This window comes from Nanorana parkeri, unplaced genomic scaffold, assembly GCF_000935625.1.
Source record: "Nanorana parkeri isolate BGI_ZX_2015 unplaced genomic scaffold, ASM93562v1 scaffold127, whole genome shotgun sequence".
NCBI lineage: Eukaryota > Metazoa > Chordata > Amphibia > Anura > Dicroglossidae > Nanorana > Nanorana parkeri.
This window is the reverse complement of record NW_017306395.1, coordinates 648,563-666,582: the sequence shown is the minus strand read 5'-3', so window position 1 is coordinate 666,582 and position 18,020 is coordinate 648,563. Positions and strand designations below refer to the sequence as shown.

At 40.5% G+C, this 18,020-nt stretch overlaps 1 protein-coding gene across 1 annotated transcript; it reads right to left on the bottom strand.

The window, feature by feature from the left end:
- Nucleotides 1-8,150: 8,150 nt before the first annotated feature.
- Nucleotides 8,151-17,722, bottom strand: GPR26 (G protein-coupled receptor 26). The gene is made up of 3 exons (XM_018553685.1): nt 16,972-17,722; nt 11,800-11,913; nt 8,151-8,836 (listed from the first exon to the last, which is right to left on the bottom strand). The coding sequence occupies exons 1-3, from the start codon at nt 17,637-17,639 to the stop codon at nt 8,602-8,604; spliced, it is 1,017 nt and encodes a 338-aa protein (XP_018409187.1). The 5' UTR covers nt 17,640-17,722; the 3' UTR covers nt 8,151-8,601.
- Between the last annotated feature and the right edge of the window lie 298 nt (nt 17,723-18,020).

The window sequence follows — 18,020 nt, the reverse complement described above, 5'->3', positions numbered from 1 at the left end:
TGTTTTTGTTCCTTTTTTTATTAAAAAAAATTACAAACAGAAGCAACAGACTCCTATGTGCATTACCCTGCAAGCTAAAAAACATCTGATTGAGAGAAACCTTTCCTAATATTTGATGTCCAGTCAATGCAAATACTTGTGAATCTATAATATTTTCTTCATTTTTAACCCTTATATCATGTCAATGAGATGATAGTCAGTCTGTGAGCTCCTATTACTATAATGCAAACACTGCAACTGTGCTGCTACAGTGGGTAGGAACCGTTACACTGGCAAATATATAGCAAGATTTCTGCATATGAGGGGTAACAAGGAGCCTACAGTAGGCATTTTATGGAAAGCTCCGTACTTCATTACAAACAGGTAATCAAAAACGGGTTCCCAAAGCATCAGCATCCTGATAAAAAGGTGCATTTTTCTTATGAATGTGAAGTTCTGGTATGACTTTGTACATCATTTCAATGGCATCTCTTTAAACAGACCTCACCAATCACACAGATCACCAGCTGAGCCTTCCTAACAGAGCACATGGTACTTCCTGAGATACATGAAGCCAAAACTGCTGACCTCATCCATTTATCCTGAAGGGACAGTATCTTTGAAGATTTAATTCTTACCACGTGGAAAATGTGCACATTAGGAATAACATGCAAACCACACAGAACCTGGAGAAAATATGATTCTAAGGCCATCAGGTTATGATTCCAAAACTAATTTTCATTTGAAACTGTAAGGGGGAAACTGAAGGCAATGTTGAACACACACATATACAAGACTTGATATACCTGCCTAGAGATTTGTAAAGTAACATATGTACACTTATCATCTTCCCACCCCTACTGTGTTATATGACTGCACAGAATAAAGAGGGTGGCAAAGTATTTAGCACCTGCAATTCTGTAGGCTCTGTGCAAGCTTTTCCATTCAAAAGGCCACCAAATTTTAAACAGTAACATCACGACTTGGCCAATGTCAGCCAGTAATATCAACTCCTGTTTCTCCTGCAATCAGTAGCAGTGTTGTCAGTGTTGTCATCCTGCCATGCACAATCCTTTAGCTGGAGACTGGGCTGCCTATCAGGTCTGTGCATGCCTCCTGCAGACCTGAAAGTTGCTATTTGCAAGGCAGTGGCTTGTAGTGTTGTCAACTTGAAACAGAAAGTGCTGTTACTGGCAGATTCTCCAGGCAAGAAACGTTCCAACAGATTAAAAAATAAATTGCTTAAGAAAACTGTATACAGTAAGGCATAATGCCAAACATGCTGAGAAATACACATTTTCTAGTAGAGTGAGGATGCTTTAGACCAGTGGTGCCCAACACGCAACCCACCAGCTCTCTATGTACTGCCCACCGTGTGGTGGGCTGCCTAACCACTGAACAATATTTGTGGCTACCGTCTTTCAGATAATACACCCTAGTGTTTATTTTAAGATAAAACTTGCCTTGTCTCTCCATTATATTAGGGTCTAACCAAGCTACTTAGATACTGTGCAGTCACTAAACAATATTTGTGGCTCTTGTCTCTTAAATAATACAACCTAATGTTTATTTTATATAAAACCTGTCTTGGCTCTCCCTCTTATATTGCGGCAAAACCAAGCTTCTTAGCTATTGTCCAGCTACTGAATAATATTTGTGGCATTTGTCTCTCAAATAATTTACTCCAATATTTATTTTATTACAAAATAAAACCTGCCTGCTCTCTCCCTCTAATAATGTAGAGGGAGAGACCAGGAAGAGACCCATAAAGTCTATATTTTCAATATTTTGGGAATAATGGGGATACTGAGAAGTCCGTGAGAACATTGGGTTTTGGTTTTTAAGTTTTTTTGTGCACTCTAACATTTTATTATACTTTTAAGACAATGAAGTGTGGTGCTTCACACAATGAAGCTCACAAATGATACTATTCAACAGTTATGCCAGTGGCCAGTTTGGATGAAATTGAGGCCTTAAACTTTTTTGTCCAGGAGTAAACATTCATATATCAGGTCTGTTACTGCTGGATAAAAAAAAATTGTGTTGCAGCCAAAACTACCTAAAAAAGTATTTTTGTTCAAGTTGAATTAGTCAGATTGGGGTTGTACTGCTGTACTTAAGCTACACTAAATCTAAAAATTAACATATTAGCAAGATAGCCTGAAAAGCAAGCCTAATATTTAACTTTCAGCTGATGCGTGTCAGCTCAGTTTAAAGACCATGGGGTAAATTTATCAAAACTGGAGCAGAGATAATTTGGAGCAGTTGCCCATGGCAACCAATCAGCATCTCTCATCAGTTTGCTCAGGTAAGATTGGAAAATGAGACAGAGAAGCTGATTGGTTGACATGCAAGTCTGCTCCAGTTTTGATAAATTCCCTTCCATGTCTTGATAACCATCCATTAATTGGAAAATATTATCTTAATTTTGGCTTTACAAATTTGCCTCAAGTGGATCTCTAGCGTAAACATTTTAAGTTCTTGCTGCTTGTGTCCCTATTGAAGACTTTTTTCCAAACTTCCCATCCCTGTGACTTTGTCCTTGGGGTAGAAAGTGAGGGGAAATCTGTCAGGGACACAAGAGCAATAAAAACACGTTTTTAGTACTTAAACCGGAGAAGGAAAGAATCTTCAGTAAAAATTTCTACCTACATGACAACAATATGGAAGGAAAAAGGAAAAAAATAATAAAAGCATACAAAAGAAGCATTTACAAAGAAAAGGTAAGATAATAAACAAGACATTCGCAAATCTTTTTAACCATGCCAGGCTTTTTTGCCAAGGGTTTTTACATGAGCAAAATACATGCACAGTCAGCCAGTATGTGAACTGAGTTTTCACTGTGAAAGACAATAAACCCACCATTGAGCAGATTACACAGCTCTGCTACCAGTGTAACACTTTCCCCTCCCAATTCAACAGATATCTTAATGTGACACTTGGTTTGTAAAGGGGTGATTCGTAAAGGGTATCACTAATTCATTTTTGGTATCTTCCACCAAGATGGAAAATTTGTGTGTGCAAAAGCAAATCCTAATAACTCTCACAACTGCTACTTACCATACTCGAGTGTTACAAAAGTAGTGTCCCTCCCTTAAACTGGAGTGTTCCACCTATATTTAGTGTCTTTGCAGCTAGGCTGTAGTGAGCCTAAACTTTGAGTTTATTGGGTTTCTCCTAAGCTTAGGACACGGATTATGTCTGCTGCTGATGACTTGTCTCCAGTAGTTAGTGTGAGAAATAACAATGTATTAGTTATAATTATTTATTTGCTTTGCCCAATATTGTCGGGTTTTAATGCCAGTGAAATGAGATAAGAGGAGAGGATAAATATTTAAAGCAACTTTCTTGAGGGCCCTTCTTTCCAAAGCTGCTGTTTCGATAGGATGTCACTGTAGAGAAAGGTCTTTGCCTGAATCAGAGCCTAAGGAATGTGATCTGGTCTGTACTAGGGCCTGGAGAATCAGATACAGTAGATATCTGCTTGTGTGGAGAATCTTCAGAGGAGTATGCTATGCTGGGAAGTGTCCTGGAGAGCCTGGGGATAACTGCTACCACATGGGCGTTGCATTGAGTCTCCATTACCCCGGCAACAACTTTGTTCTTTCTGCGATGCTGCTACTGGAGAATTTAGAGCCGCCAGCCTTTTTTTGTTGAAGACATAGGAAGGACTGGGACATTTTGCTAGGTTTACCTATTCTGAACCCTTATCCTCTCTCCACAAGATATTTGAGCAAATAACTACCAGAAAAACTAAAGTAACTAAAGCTTAAATTGTTGCCATTGGTGGGTTGTTTTTTTGGGGTCCAGCTATAGAGGGGGTCACCAATGGGAGCGGCAGGAGAGCCCATCATACACCAGCAGCTCCCCTGGGTGTTAGTGCACCACAAGTAACAAGCAATAGTTGTTCAATGCCTGCAAATACTGAGCCATTCTAAGGATTCAGCTTCATTTTCCTTACTGTTGTCAACATGCAGCCTGTTTTTTACACTATGTACAAATGGGATCTCCATTTACTGCTGCAATTAAGCACAATCTTTTGCAGAAACTTTAGGTACCACTGGCCACAATACATGTTTTGACGATTTGCTCAGTGAAAAGAAGATAAAACTATTTCTGTAAGGAACAAACCTAAAAATCTTTCTACAAATTTTAATGAAATGGACAAAAAAATAAGCTATAGTTTTTGCACCCTGACTTCCATTGCCTAGTAACCAACCGCCAACCAGAAAAAACAAACACACTTTGGTAGAAATACAGATTATAAACATTTCTTGTAGCCAGTTCAATATTTCTGTTCTTTTTTTAGGAATGTATTCCCATTCTTACATGACAAAAGCTTCTAGTTCAGAAATATTGTCAAGTTGTCTTGTGTGCACTTCAGGTTTGAGATGAAGCTAAAGATTTTCAATAACATTCCAGGTCTGGGGATGGTGAAGCTATTTGGAAACCTTAGTCTTTTGTTTTTGAAGTGTACCATGGGTAAGTTGGAGGTCATTTTAAATGATTGGACTATCCAACTTCTATTCTGCTTTACTTTATTCACGGACTGTGGTCATGAATCTCCGTTTTTCATATTTGGAATGTGTAGTGTTTATTTACATGCTGACTTATTGTGGTCAGGGCTAAACAAATACAATTTAAAATCCTTTTTTATCAGGAAATATGGAATCCTGCATATTAATATTTAGCAATAATTAGTTAGGTTTCACTTACAGTCTGCATACAGTCTATTTCTAAATACCAATAGCTCAACCCAAAATTTACAGGTAGAGTCATGCGTGTGATTTATTCCTTATTAGAAAGCTTGGTCAGATGTTTTAATCAGACATATTGCAGTATGACAGCCACAGAGTCAGTTCATCTGCAGGGGATTAACAGTGATTGGACATGGACAACATCCTCGACCTACCATATTCACAAGAGAATGGTCAACCAGAGCTTTCTGAGGGTGCCACAGACACAAGGTAGTCATTCAATTTGGACATTTTCACTCAGATCAAGAAGCACTTAGGGCTTCATGTATATAAGACCATCTAGGGGCGCTAGTGCCATGCGAGGGACATCCACCCAGCTTTATGCCAAGAGGAACTTTTAGACATAAAGCCATTATTTTAATGTCCATGGATGTGCTAATCACAAGGGTTAAAGTATATCTAAAGACACAACTTGGATACTAGAAAAAGTTAAACCCCTGCCAGGGCTTTTTTTCTTCTTACTGTCTGTGTCTAATCGGGGAGATTTCCCTTCACATCTCACCTTGTAGACATACAGTAGTCATTATCACTGATTTCCCATTTTACCTGTTCTGGCAATAACTCAGCATTTTGGATTTTCCCTCACTTTCAGTCCCAGTGACAATGGTCACTGGGACAAACAGAGAGGGTAGAACCCCCCTCAGAGGGACACAGGGGTTCTAAACCTTCACCACTCTATTGAACACTAAAACAAAAAAGGGCACAGGGAACCACGTGGTGTTCACTAGACCAGCCCACAGGGGATGACCAGCTTTGCTGTAGCTGGCTCCTAGGTTGTCACTCTTGTTTACACTCAGTGGCAACAGCTGACAGCAGTCAGAAACTAAGCTAGCTACAACTTGGCAGGGAAGGTCATTATCAAATAGGCCAGGGCAGTCGAATAGAAAGGATCATCGAAAAACAGGCAAAAGATCAGGGCAGGCAGTAGAAAGGATCATGGAGAAATAGACAGAGGTTGTTAACAAGTATCAGAACTGGAACAGGAGGACTCAGGCACAGGAGACTGGGAACTGATACTCACAGAGGTCTGAGAACGTGTGAGCCAGCACTTCGTTCTAAAAAACAGCAGGGGGACTAGAAGAGTGTCTGGCGTTTCTGGGGAATTCTGAAGTGCTTGCACAGATGAATCGGAATCAATGTTGGGACCCAGGTGCCAAACAGCAGAGACTCTGCTGCAACGTGAACCCCTACAGACAGTGACACAAATTTTGAAGACAGTGAACTTTAAATTTTATCTTTTTTCAAATTTAATTTTTTTAGTCAATTATATTCAGCAAATGAAAAATGTGTATTATGTGTATATGTATATGCAGATTTTTTTTAACTTGATAACTTGCAAAATGTGTGTTATTAACTTCTTTTGACTTAGAATATGGAGGAAACATGTCATTTGACCAAGGGGGATCCAAAATTTGGCATCTGACTGAATTGGACCTGTATGATCCTCGATGCAAATGAACTCTAAACTGTTTTTGGCTCGTTCTGCATTCCTGATCATAATGAGGACAGATTATTTTATGCCGACTACCATATATTTGAGGGCCATGTAGATAATGACCGCAGTGAATTTGCCCTCTAGTGCAGCACTAATATATAATTGGGGGTGAGACTGACCATAGCCATAGGGCCATTCGATTCTGTTACTTTTCACATTTCCAGGTAAGTAAAAGCAAATATCTTGGGTCAAGAGCAAGAACTTTAGAACATTATGCATCCATTCTCTCTCTCATTTTATTAGGATTATTGAAAGAACAGTAGCATCAGTGTGCTAGCATATGACCTCATAGGCTCATCTGGGAAGATGTAAACCATGGCTTGTTAAACAGCTAGGAACCAGTGATATCACTGAAGCACATGACTTGTGGTTTTATTATTCACTGCAAATAGCAATGACGTGCAGTTACCTCTAACAACACATTGCACTACAGCTTACAGCTGATGGGCTACTGAAGAACCTTTTCTAACTGGCTGATGTGTTACTATATAAACAGGTGTAATGGCGTATTGCTGTTTTCAGCATCACACTGATAATATTTGTACATGAAGGACTGTATTCTCATCAATACTGGTTAACATAAAAAAACAGCCACCCCTAGTATTATGTGTAGGCAAGAGGCACACTGGGCTATAAGGGGCAATGCACAAAGTTTCAGAGACACCATTTTTGTCAAACTAAACAAAAAGAACGTGTTTTATATCTAATGATGTGTCCCAAAATGAATATAAGGTCCTACCTACAGGGGGAGCAATAAACTGCTCCATAAATTATTCTTATTTTATTAAATTAATGTTGCCTCTAAAGTAAGAATTGGATCAAAGAATAAGGGGTCTATTTATTATCATTTCACAGAGCCATTCACCCTGTGAAGCTTTGTGACAGTTCATTCTGTGCAAATACAGTAAACTCCCTGGCACACAGGGATCAGTAGATGCCGGATAACTGAAGTTTCTGATTGCTTGAGAGTTAATAGTAACTAGAGTTACTAGAGTAGAGTTAATAGAGTTAATAGAAAGTTCACTCTCAGGTCCGCTCCTCTGGTCAGTGGGCGGGTGCAATAACCAGCCTGCTATTGGCTATTTCAGATTGCAATGGTCAATAGCAGGCTGGCTATTGCACCCACCCACTGAGCAGAGGAGCGGACCTGAGGGAGAAAGTTCTGGGCATTGTAATCTAAAAAATACAATAGCAGGCTTGCTTTTGCTCCCCCTTGTTTACATTCTGCTGCAGTCCGCGGAATCTGGTTGCTGGCTGGCAGCAACATGTAAACAAATAATTTACAATTAGATGTCTGACAAGCAACCGCAAAGAAAATCGAGGACATATCTGTCCTTGTTTTTGTTACCGGTTGCTTGAGAGTGGCGGTTACTTGAATAATGGGGGATTTACTGTAGTGACAAACACAAACTTTCTAAGTATAGTTTCTTTTCAGGTTGAATATAATGTACTGCAATACTGCATTATGGCCACTAGATGGAGCTGAGAAGCACAGGAAGTAAATACTTATAAATACTTATTTCCTGTGCTCCACAGCACCATCCAGTGGCCATAATGTGGTAATACATTACATTGTGCTTGGAAAGAAAATATACTAAGAACTTGCATTTTTGCCTTTATTCGCACAGAATTAATTCTCACAGAGATTTGCAAGGGGAACGGCTCTGCAAATTGCTTATAAAAATAGACCCCTAAGTATACTTTTCTATAAATACTCAGTATTGTAATAAGCAGTCCAGAGACTGCTTAACAGAGGGAGATGTGGGTCATGTTCTGCATCAAGATGACCATTTTTCACTATAATCCAATCTAACATAGACCCACCATATTTTCCTCTGCAATATGCTGTTTACTCCTTTTGTATAAGTTAGGCATTGGAATATGATTTAGTCTAGTAAGAGAAACAATTTTAAGTCCATTTAATATCAAACTCCACAAGATACATATTTTGAGCAAATGGTGACCTTTACTCACATATACGATTGTCAACAGGCAACATTATCAGAGTCATCAAAGGTTCTGAGTAAAGTAGTAGACAGTACCTGCAGAGACAGATCCATAAATGAATGGAATTTGTACCAGTAGGCAGATCTGTATTATTGATCAGTGCTTGTGTTCTGTATATCCTGGTATACGAGTCTGGGACATTATTCTATGGTGGTCTGAAAACAGGTCAGGGGTCTGAGACTGATATTCCACAGAGAGGTCCTTTTCCTAAAGGAGCACACACTTTTAAAAAATAAATTAAGGCAATAAATTACAGAAACATGAAAGAGAGATTATATCCCATTTACAGTAGTTCTCATTTTTGTCAGGAACTGGACATGTGCCTGCCTGGCAAAGAGGATTTTTGTAGTTCCATGAGGTTATTTATTCGGAGGTGGCTGGCACCAAATGTCCCACATAAGAGTTGACCCTTCCAGCAGAGGAATTGCCAGAGCTGCGTTTCAAAAGTTTGTTGACTATGTCTCGACAGCAGCTCTTATACTGGTTCCGTAATAAGCAATACACAAATGGATCCGACAAAGCCTTACTGTAGGCCAAATATCGACTTATGATGCCCCACTGAGGACTTATGGTGGTAGCGGAGGAAATCTCGACCAGCCTGTAAAGTAAAAAACAGTTTGTTTGTCACATTCGTAGAAATTTGTACATGTGAGCACTACACACAGGCAAACAATATCTTCATATACAAGTATTACTAAGAATGCAGCCCAAGGATAAGTTAACGGTGGTGTCCCAAATATTTAATAAACTGATGGGAAGCACATGTATACTTGCTCAGGATCCAACATACCTGCTACAGTGATGTCAATACCACCTAGTTACTTGTTTGTCTGAATGTGTACTGTGGCTTGGGCCAAACATCACAAAAATCTTGGTTAAATGAGTTAAATATGTAGGTTTTAATACACTGATTGAATGCCAGGTCATAAAAACTTCCCCTTCCATGGCAGTAAATGCAGCTTACATAATCAGGATGTTATACTGCTAGGACACAACAAACCTTCTACTATTAAAGTGAATATCAGGGCAAAACAATCATAATAATAAAAAAAAACATGCAGTACCCCTTTGCAATAAATACCAATTTCCCCATAATTTATCCCTTTAAAGACTCTGCACAGTATTAAACATATGTGTGACCCGTCAGAAATGCACTCAGCTCCTAAATCCTTTTGATGGCTGTCAACATACAGGATTTTTGTGTACTGAGTGGTGTCAGCCCTGCACGGTTTTCTTTCACTAAACTACTCAAACCCTTACATACCACCCATCTCTACAACACACACACTAATTATTCTGTAGTTCCAGGATTAGAACTAGGAGGGCTAATTATCCTCCTTGAGATAACACAGGAAGTATGCACAGGACAGTAATTTCTGATGTGATCAGCGTGGTATTTCCATGGTCTTAACAAACAGATACACAATTCCAATGGTATATTTAACAGACCAAAAGGTAGCAGTGTATTGTGCAGTGTAAGAGAAGTGTATTGTTTGGGTTTACATACACCTCAAAGGAAAGCATGTCACTATTATTTATTATATTCATCTAAATAAATGTCCAACAACAGTTTTTTTTTTTTTTTATAAACTGCAGCTACTGAAAATAAGAGGAACAAGTTTCAGAATATTGTTAATGATTTAACAGCCAAACTAAATTTGCAAACTTGCAAACAGTGTCTGCACCTCATACTGATAACACATGAGCCCTAAATGTACTATGCAGACAGCTCTCAGCATACATAAGCGAGGCACGCATAATTAGTTTTCTAGGGCAAACAATGGTGATTGGGAATGAACATGGAGGAATGCTCTTACTTAGCACAGGTCTCTAGTGTAAAGATAAAATACAGGCATGATTAGTGAACTTCCTGAGATATAGTAACTTTTCTGTCACTGAAGGGGATCTGGGTGGATGGCTGTCATCTACCACAGCTGAGGCTCCCATCCACTGCTGGGGGCTGACATTGGTCAACGTCTTGATGCCATTCTGTTACAGAAATGACACCACTTTCAGGAACTGAGCTTCGTCATCCATCCTCCACCACTGAATGGGATCCTCAGGCCATTTGTAGACCTGCTTGAAATAACAGATACATAACGAGACCCAGAAAAGCTATAAACCTTTCTGATAATTGGGTAAACAGGCTCCCAGCATTCCTGGAGAAGCATGTTTAGCTCAGTTGCATGTGAGCCTGAGAAGTGTGCTAACAAATAGACCTCCATCTGTAAACTCACCATTAGATATGTAAATAAAAGGAAAACATTTTATATAACTCTTAGAGGAGGATGCACAAGTGGCAGTGTGCGTCATACTTTGGGAAAAGTGGTACGTTGAGACCCAAGAAATAGAGTGAATATATATATTTTTTAAGAAAATAAATCTCCATGAGAATCACCATCAGATATGGTTCTACAGTGGTCTTAAGGGTGACATGAAAATACTTTGCTTAGTCTATGGCAGGGGTGGGTAATTCATTTTCTCAAGGGGCCACATGAGAAATTGGGACTGAACCAAGCCTAGTGGTCCTAGCAACCAATGACTGCAGAGGAGGAACACCCCTGACATCATTGGTTACTAGGGCACTAGTCGACTAAAGAGGAACATGGTCTGGACATGGTGTTTCTGAGCTCATTGTACACAATACTTCCTTAGAGAACCACAAACCAAATGAAAGATAGAGTTGGACAGGTTGGAAAATCTTTAAAATCGGAAAGCATCACAGAAAATCACCAATTATTCAGTTTAATATGTTAATATGGCAGCAATATACTGCTGTGCTTTCCAGTGTATACTGAACCTACACTGGTCTTTGCCTTAAGGAAAATACAGTCTAATGCCCCTACCAGAGTCATTTAAGCACACTCACAGAATCCAGCTGATCATCCTAGGTATGTCTTAGAGTGTAGAAGGAAACCAAAGCATCAGGCTGAAGATGCATACTCCATGCAAATTATGTTCCTGGTTCCAAGAGAGTACAGGAGCCCAGCAAGGCAAATGAAAGTATAACACAAACACTCCATGCAGATTGTGCCCCTGGTGTCAGGCAAACACTGGATCCAAGAAAAGCAAGCTAAAGCCCTAATTCGCACAGGAGTGTTGCTCCATACAGCATAAAGGAATGGTTGTTGATGGCCCCGGAGTTGCTGGAAGGAGTGTGCTGCCTGCACACTCCTTCCAGCAACTCAGGGTTTCAGCAGCAGAGTCAGTGCTACAGGCTTGCAAATCATCAGTGACGATGCTACTTACAACTTTCTCTTCTTCCAATATAGTACAAGCATAAACAGCGCACACGAAGAAGACAACTCTGCTCTGAATTCAGAAGCAGAAGTGCCACCCCATCACAGGAATCTGCATTTGGTTCATTTCACTGTCAGCTATCTGTGGGACATTGCAGGGGAACTACGTGAAAACTCTAATTGCAAATGCCCTGTAAGTGCTGCAGCTCATATCTTGTTTTAATAGGAGGCCATAGATCTGCTTTAATATATACAAATATAGTCACATTGTGTATGAACTATAATGAACGAATAAGAAGGCTAATTCAGGCTTGTCACTTACCTGGTGACTACATATGGAGTAAAACAAAGCAGAAACGTTCCAATAAATGTGATGATTTTCTTGGTGGCTCTTTGCCTTCTCCTCTTCTGCTCCTCCAGACATCTCTGCCTCACACTGTGGTACACAGAATAAAGGGACAAAGCTCAGCTTTTGCGGCATACTGAATAAAACAATACTGTTTGCAAAGAAGTCCTGAAATGCAAACAATAAGGCATGCCGAGGATGCAGCTGCACATTAGCTGGCCATAGATGTAGATTGCATGCACATTCCTAATACTGAGCAATCTTTAGAGAAAAGCCCGTGAGTATGCACATGCATGTTACCATTAAAGAGAGTGTGGGGGCTCTGTGAATTTCTGGACTTATTCACTAAAACAGGGCAAAGTTCTATATGCATAGTATGCAGGGCTGTCTTGAGCCTCCACCAAGCAGATCTGGGGATGGTAATTTTAAAAATGTTAAAATTTCTGTGAGGTTTTTACTTCTGTCTGTGACCTGATTGGAGAGACTTTCCCTCACTTCCTATCCCCGAGAATGTCCATATATGAAATAGAGCGTATAGGTGTCACCAGGACAAAAAGAAACAGACAGCAAAAAAAACAAAACATTTTGAAATTTAAACTCTTCACCTCGCAGCTAAAAATATGCTTTTGTCCCCATTGGTATTATATAGGCCATCACTTCCTTCCCTGACAGGATATGAGAGGAAATCTCCCAACAGAGACAGAAATAAATCCCCAACAGGGGTTCTAACTAGGGATGCACCGATACCAAGTACCATACTCGGTACAAGTACAGATACTTTTCCAGCTCCAAGACTAGACTAGAGAAAAATTGAAAAGTTGGGAGGCAGCTGTCATTTGTAAGGAGCAAACGGAGCTCCTGGGATTTGTACATCTCTGTTTTAATGTACGATTTAGTTTTTATAAACATATATAAAAGGGACGCACCGATACCATTTTTGCAAGTACAAGTACTGATACATTTATGCTTCTGTCATGTGACAGTTTTTCTAAAACAATACAGACTAATGATTTCAGGACGGTGGTGGAGTGCCAGAGCCAGGTCCCAGCTGCAACCGCTGCAACCCTGGTAGTTCTCATGAATATGCCAAGTATCGGCACTAGTATCGGAACTGGTATCGGTGCATCCCTAGTTCTTACCCTTCCAGTTTCTACTTAAAACTAATAAAAAAGTAACACTCCATGGCATACAGTATGTAAAATACGGAACAGCAGGAGGAAGTAAATTCAAATAAACACTAATAGCATAAACTGTGCACTTGCTGAAAATACATTATAGATTCTCTTTAAAAAGATAAATGAGCAAAACAGAAATCAACTCAGAAACAGTGTTTTATGGTTTGTTTTTCCCCCCGCACAGGAATACGCATTTGTCTGGATTGACATCTGCTGATACAATTGGTCCATGTCCTTATGACCTGATATAACAGCCAAGTCAGTGCCAAGCAATGTAATCCAGCCATCCGTTCTATCATTAATACATCTGTTTTGCAAAGTCCATCCAGCTAGGATCTAAATACTGTACTCCATGTCAGCCTCAGGAAGCCTTCATAGTCATGTGTTCATTCAACTTCACACCTAAAAAATACGGCATCACATATAATGATGTATACCTCATGACCATGTCTTGAAATTACTCTAAAGCTGCACTCAAGACATAAAAAAAACGTACATTCAAATATATTCCTCAATAGGTGTGAGCTCAGGTTGGGACTGTATCCGGTCTGAAACTGAGCTCCCCTAACCCCACAAGTGCCCTCAGGCCACCTGTCTAACCAGCTGTGGGCTGGGGCATTCCCCACCCCTCAGCTGAACACCAACGAAGGGGCGAGATACGTGTGCTGATGTCAATGACCTTATATGGAGACATGGCCATACTAGGTAAAAATCATTGACCAAATATAGTCATGTGGTTATATAAGGTCAGTGACATCACTGCAACCCGTCCCTTGATTAGGTGCAGCTGTGGGCAGGAACGTTTAAATAAATAAATATATAAATAAATACATAATATAAAAATAAATACACAAAAAACTGAATACATAAATAAAACTAAATACATGAAATAAAAATTAATTAATTAAAATAAATAAAAAAAATAAAAATCAGTACTTGAAATGACACAATGATTGAATCCTAAAGGAAAGGAAAGGTGTGCTGTCAATAGCCAGGATTTAGCAGCTATTTGATAACTGGGTAAGTTTGGATAGGTTACCATGGGCATCACTCATTCCCGGAGTAGTTTTGCATAACAACCCAGAGCAACCAATCACCAAATATTTCACTGGCCTGACTAGGGAAAAGCAAAATGTGATTGTCTGCTATTATTTACCAGCACATTACGCTTCTCTCCACACCAGCTTATTGAATGTTCGAACTTTACTAATAGGAGTTGTGATGTGAAACCATTTACAGCAGCCGGATGTCAGCCTTCGGATGACTGCTGATTGGTTGTCGCGGCTTTGTACATACAATTGTGTAGACAGTCAGAGATGACAGGTCCTCATCACAGATCATTTCCTTCTAATAACCATAAAGTAAGTAGATGCTAAAGACAGCAGGGTGCTTAAGACACTTTGATACTAGACATACACATGACAACACACAACAATCATTCAACATAGTGTTTAGATGAGCGCAACATATCATACAGATAAATGACTGCTGTGATCTACATTTGTTGATCTTTTTCATCAAAAAGTCATGATTGATCAGGATGGAAAATCCAATCAGGTTTGACCAATGTTTTTCTTTGGTGTGTCAAACAATTGTTTTTGAGTATAAGGTTGTTTGAAACAATCAAACCTTTGATCGAGCGCTTGTTTGTAGTTCTGTGTGTGGGCTGCACAATGCAAGCAACAATTGTGATGAAACATCTTATGACTATCCACAAGCCTGTTTCCATAGGCAAAAACCTAGTCTGCTCCACCATTATGCTGACCATTCTTGCAGTCCTTTGTAATGTGGCCGACTGTTCGATATAATAGATTGAGCCCCTGTTCACATGTATGCGATGCTGGAACACGCGTTCTCACATCGTTCAAAGCACCTATCCATCACACTACAATGCATAGCAAACTTATTACCATACCTTGTGGTGCAATGCCATTTATAAAAATGGGTCATGCGCTTCTTTTGAGGCAGTATAAATGCAGTAGCCAGATCTAACACTAAGCAAGGCAAGGTACTGATAGTAATGATTGACATCAATAAATGGATTCTTACTGACGTTTGAGTCGTTGTCGTGCTGGTGACGTTCCTACACTTGATTGCAGCGCATTGTTGCACACCTTACCTTGCTTACACCACACCTTACCTCATTACTACCCTGATAGTAATGATTGACATCAATAAATGGATTCTTACTGATGTTTACCTTGCTTACACCACACCTTACCTCATTACTACCGATAGTAATGATTGACATCAATAAATGGATTCTTACTGACGTTTGAGTCGTTGTCGTGTTGGTGTGCTGGTGACGTTCCTACACTTGATTATACTGAATGCGGCGCCATCCGCAGTAACTGCGAGCACCCTCTACATACACTTGGGAGTTCCGGTAAGGAGTGCTACAGGTCTTTGGACACAATGCACTGCAATACACGTGAACCCAGGCTCAGTCAGCTGGATATCTGAGATGATCGTTCTATGCAACACAAAGCAGTAAGTTTACCTGCATCAATCCAATCACCTTCAATGTGAAACTTTGATTGAAAAAAGTGAGCAGAAATCGAAAATGTGATTATTCCTGAATTTAATGATTCCTCCTGATACCATCGGAACTTTCTAACCCATCCAATCAATAATTGGTAGATTTATGAATGTAGAGATGAGGCTCTCTCGTGAATTTGCAGAAGTAAGCATTAAGACATTGCTTTTGAACTGTATCTAAACCAAAGAATAAAATATCATATATTGCAGATTTCTAGTCCTCGGATGTGGTGGCTGCATTCATTCTTATTTTTTAAGCTTTTCCCCCCTTTATTTTTTTTTTAAAATATTTAATTTTTATTATTATAAATTGATAGACATTTACACAATTATTGAACCGTCCCGTACACTTCGGGTGTTAACATCGCTTATATGACATACTCATATTGCTATAATTTTTTCTTCAATTAATTTATTACATCCTTCCTGTCTCCATATTGTTACCAGATACAAGAGCCTATGGTATGTGTGGTCCAACAAACAACGAAACAGGGAGGGTTCACAAACTCACAATATAAAGAAAGGAAAAAAAAAAAAAGAAAGAAAAGAAAGAAAAAAGAAAAAAAAAAAAAAAAGAAAAAGGAGGGGAAGAGGGAAGAGGGTAGGGAGTTCGTGCAGAGATCTTTATCCTCTATACATTGACGCCTTCCAGAGCTATATCTTCCTTTTGAGAGTCCCTTATCAGCTAATGATCGAGTAACCGGAAGTCAGGACATAAAATCATAAGTAGGATGAAAGACGCTCATCTACATCTCGTTGCCAAAACTCATTAGATTCCCCCCTTTATTTTAATGGGAATAACACACTTCTTGTCACTTTTGTGCCAACACTCACTTCTCCATGATTATCTATGGCGGCAGCCATGATTGTTAAACCACAAGCTGAACATCAAACATGTATGGCTTTGTATATGGAGGATTGATGGGACCAGTAATATAACATTGTTTTTGCTGTCTTTTCAGCTATCAGGAAATCAGGAAATAAAAGGACATGGCATTTCTGGCAAGATCAACAGGTATTTTCTGTACTTGCTGAAATGTTCTTAGCCTAAAAAGGAAATAATGAAGCCATCCCATCTAAGGACTGGTAATCTGCAATAAATTACATTTTTGTTTTTAGGTTTTGGGTTCAGATACACTTAAATGCTCACTGACAGTGAAGTGGAGAGATTTGGAGAACATTAAAGCTAAATGCAACTGAATGCTACTTCTGTGAATCCCTATGTTCATGCTACATGATCTGCACCCAAGTTAGTTTATTCTGAATACCAATATCTCTACCTAATCTAATCAATCATGAAATGATCGGACCAATATGAGAATGGACAGCATTATATATTAGACTGTTATCTGTCAATGTACCCCCCTTTCCCCAGTGCTGTAAACTCTGCAGCTTCAATGTTACCAGGATGGAAGGGAGCTCCAACACATAATACCTGGGGTGCAGGTCCACCAAGAGCACCAGAGTCTGCATTGTGATCACATCAATCCTCCTGCAATGGGAACGGGCTACCTTCAGCACCTGCAGGTAGGTGACACACAGTACCAGGAAGGACAGCAGGTAGCTGAGCAGGTGGAAAAGCACAATGAAAGCCATGAAGGAGTCTCTTTCCTCGGGTTCTTTGTTGTAGAGGGTGCAGGAACCATACACCTGGTGGAAGCCCACCCAGGAGAGGCACAGGGCCACGGTGGGGAAGGACAGGGAGTGGATCCAGCAGTAGAGGAGGATGAGGGCAGCATCCTGGTACCTCATCTTAGAGTGATAGTTTAGAGGGAAAACCACGGCCACCCAGCGGTCAATGCTCAGGGCGGCCATGCTCAGCATGGAGTTACTGGTCAGGAAAGTTTCCAAGAAGCCCACAGCCCTGCACAGACCCTCGCCCCCGGGATGGTGGCCACGGGCGACCCCAACCAGGGTCAGTGGCATGTTGATGACAGTGAGCAGCAGGTTGCAGAGGGTCAGGTTGAGTGTGAACAAGCCCGGGACCTGGCCGCGGATGTCAGAGCAGCTCAGGAAGCAGATCAGCACCACGCCGTTGGACAGCAGCGCAGCCACGATCATCAGCACCACCAGGGAGCAGCCAACGATCCCCCATAGCTCCATTGCTGGAGCCCTCCCCGGCTAGGCATGCTCCGATCCCATGCCCATCGCTGTCATCTGCCACCTGCCCGCCGATGAATAGCAGCGATCTCAAGTCGTAGCGATTCATCCACTGACTGAACAGGTGAGTCGCTCTATGGCATCTCCACTGACGCCCTCCCGGCACAATTAGGCATGGAGCCTATTGTGCACACAAAAACGGGGAGGGGAGGAGGGTTTAATATAGAAAATGCTTCTTCCTCTGAGTATCAGTCTGAGAGAGCAAGCAGAAAGATGTCAGTGCCAGGAGCTCAGGCTGGCACCCCGCTGGCTCCTAGGTTCAGGGATGGCACACACCCCCTAGCTATAGGATCGGGTCTGGCCCGCCTCTGGCTCCTGTGTTCG

Bases quoted from the DNA above. Each gene is read 5' to 3' on its own strand.
- GPR26 (XM_018553685.1), bottom strand. From the start codon at position 17,639: ATGGAGCTATGGGGGATCGTTGGCTGCTCCCTGGTGGTGCTGATGATC. The intron at 11,914-16,971 runs GTATTATGTGTT...TGTGTACCACAG, and splicing joins TTGGTGGACCTGCACCCCAG to TGTGAGGCAGAGATGTCTGG. The intron at 8,837-11,799 runs GTAAGTGACAAG...TTTACTTTACAG, and splicing joins ACTCCATATGTAGTCACCAG to GCTGGTCGAGATTTCCTCCG.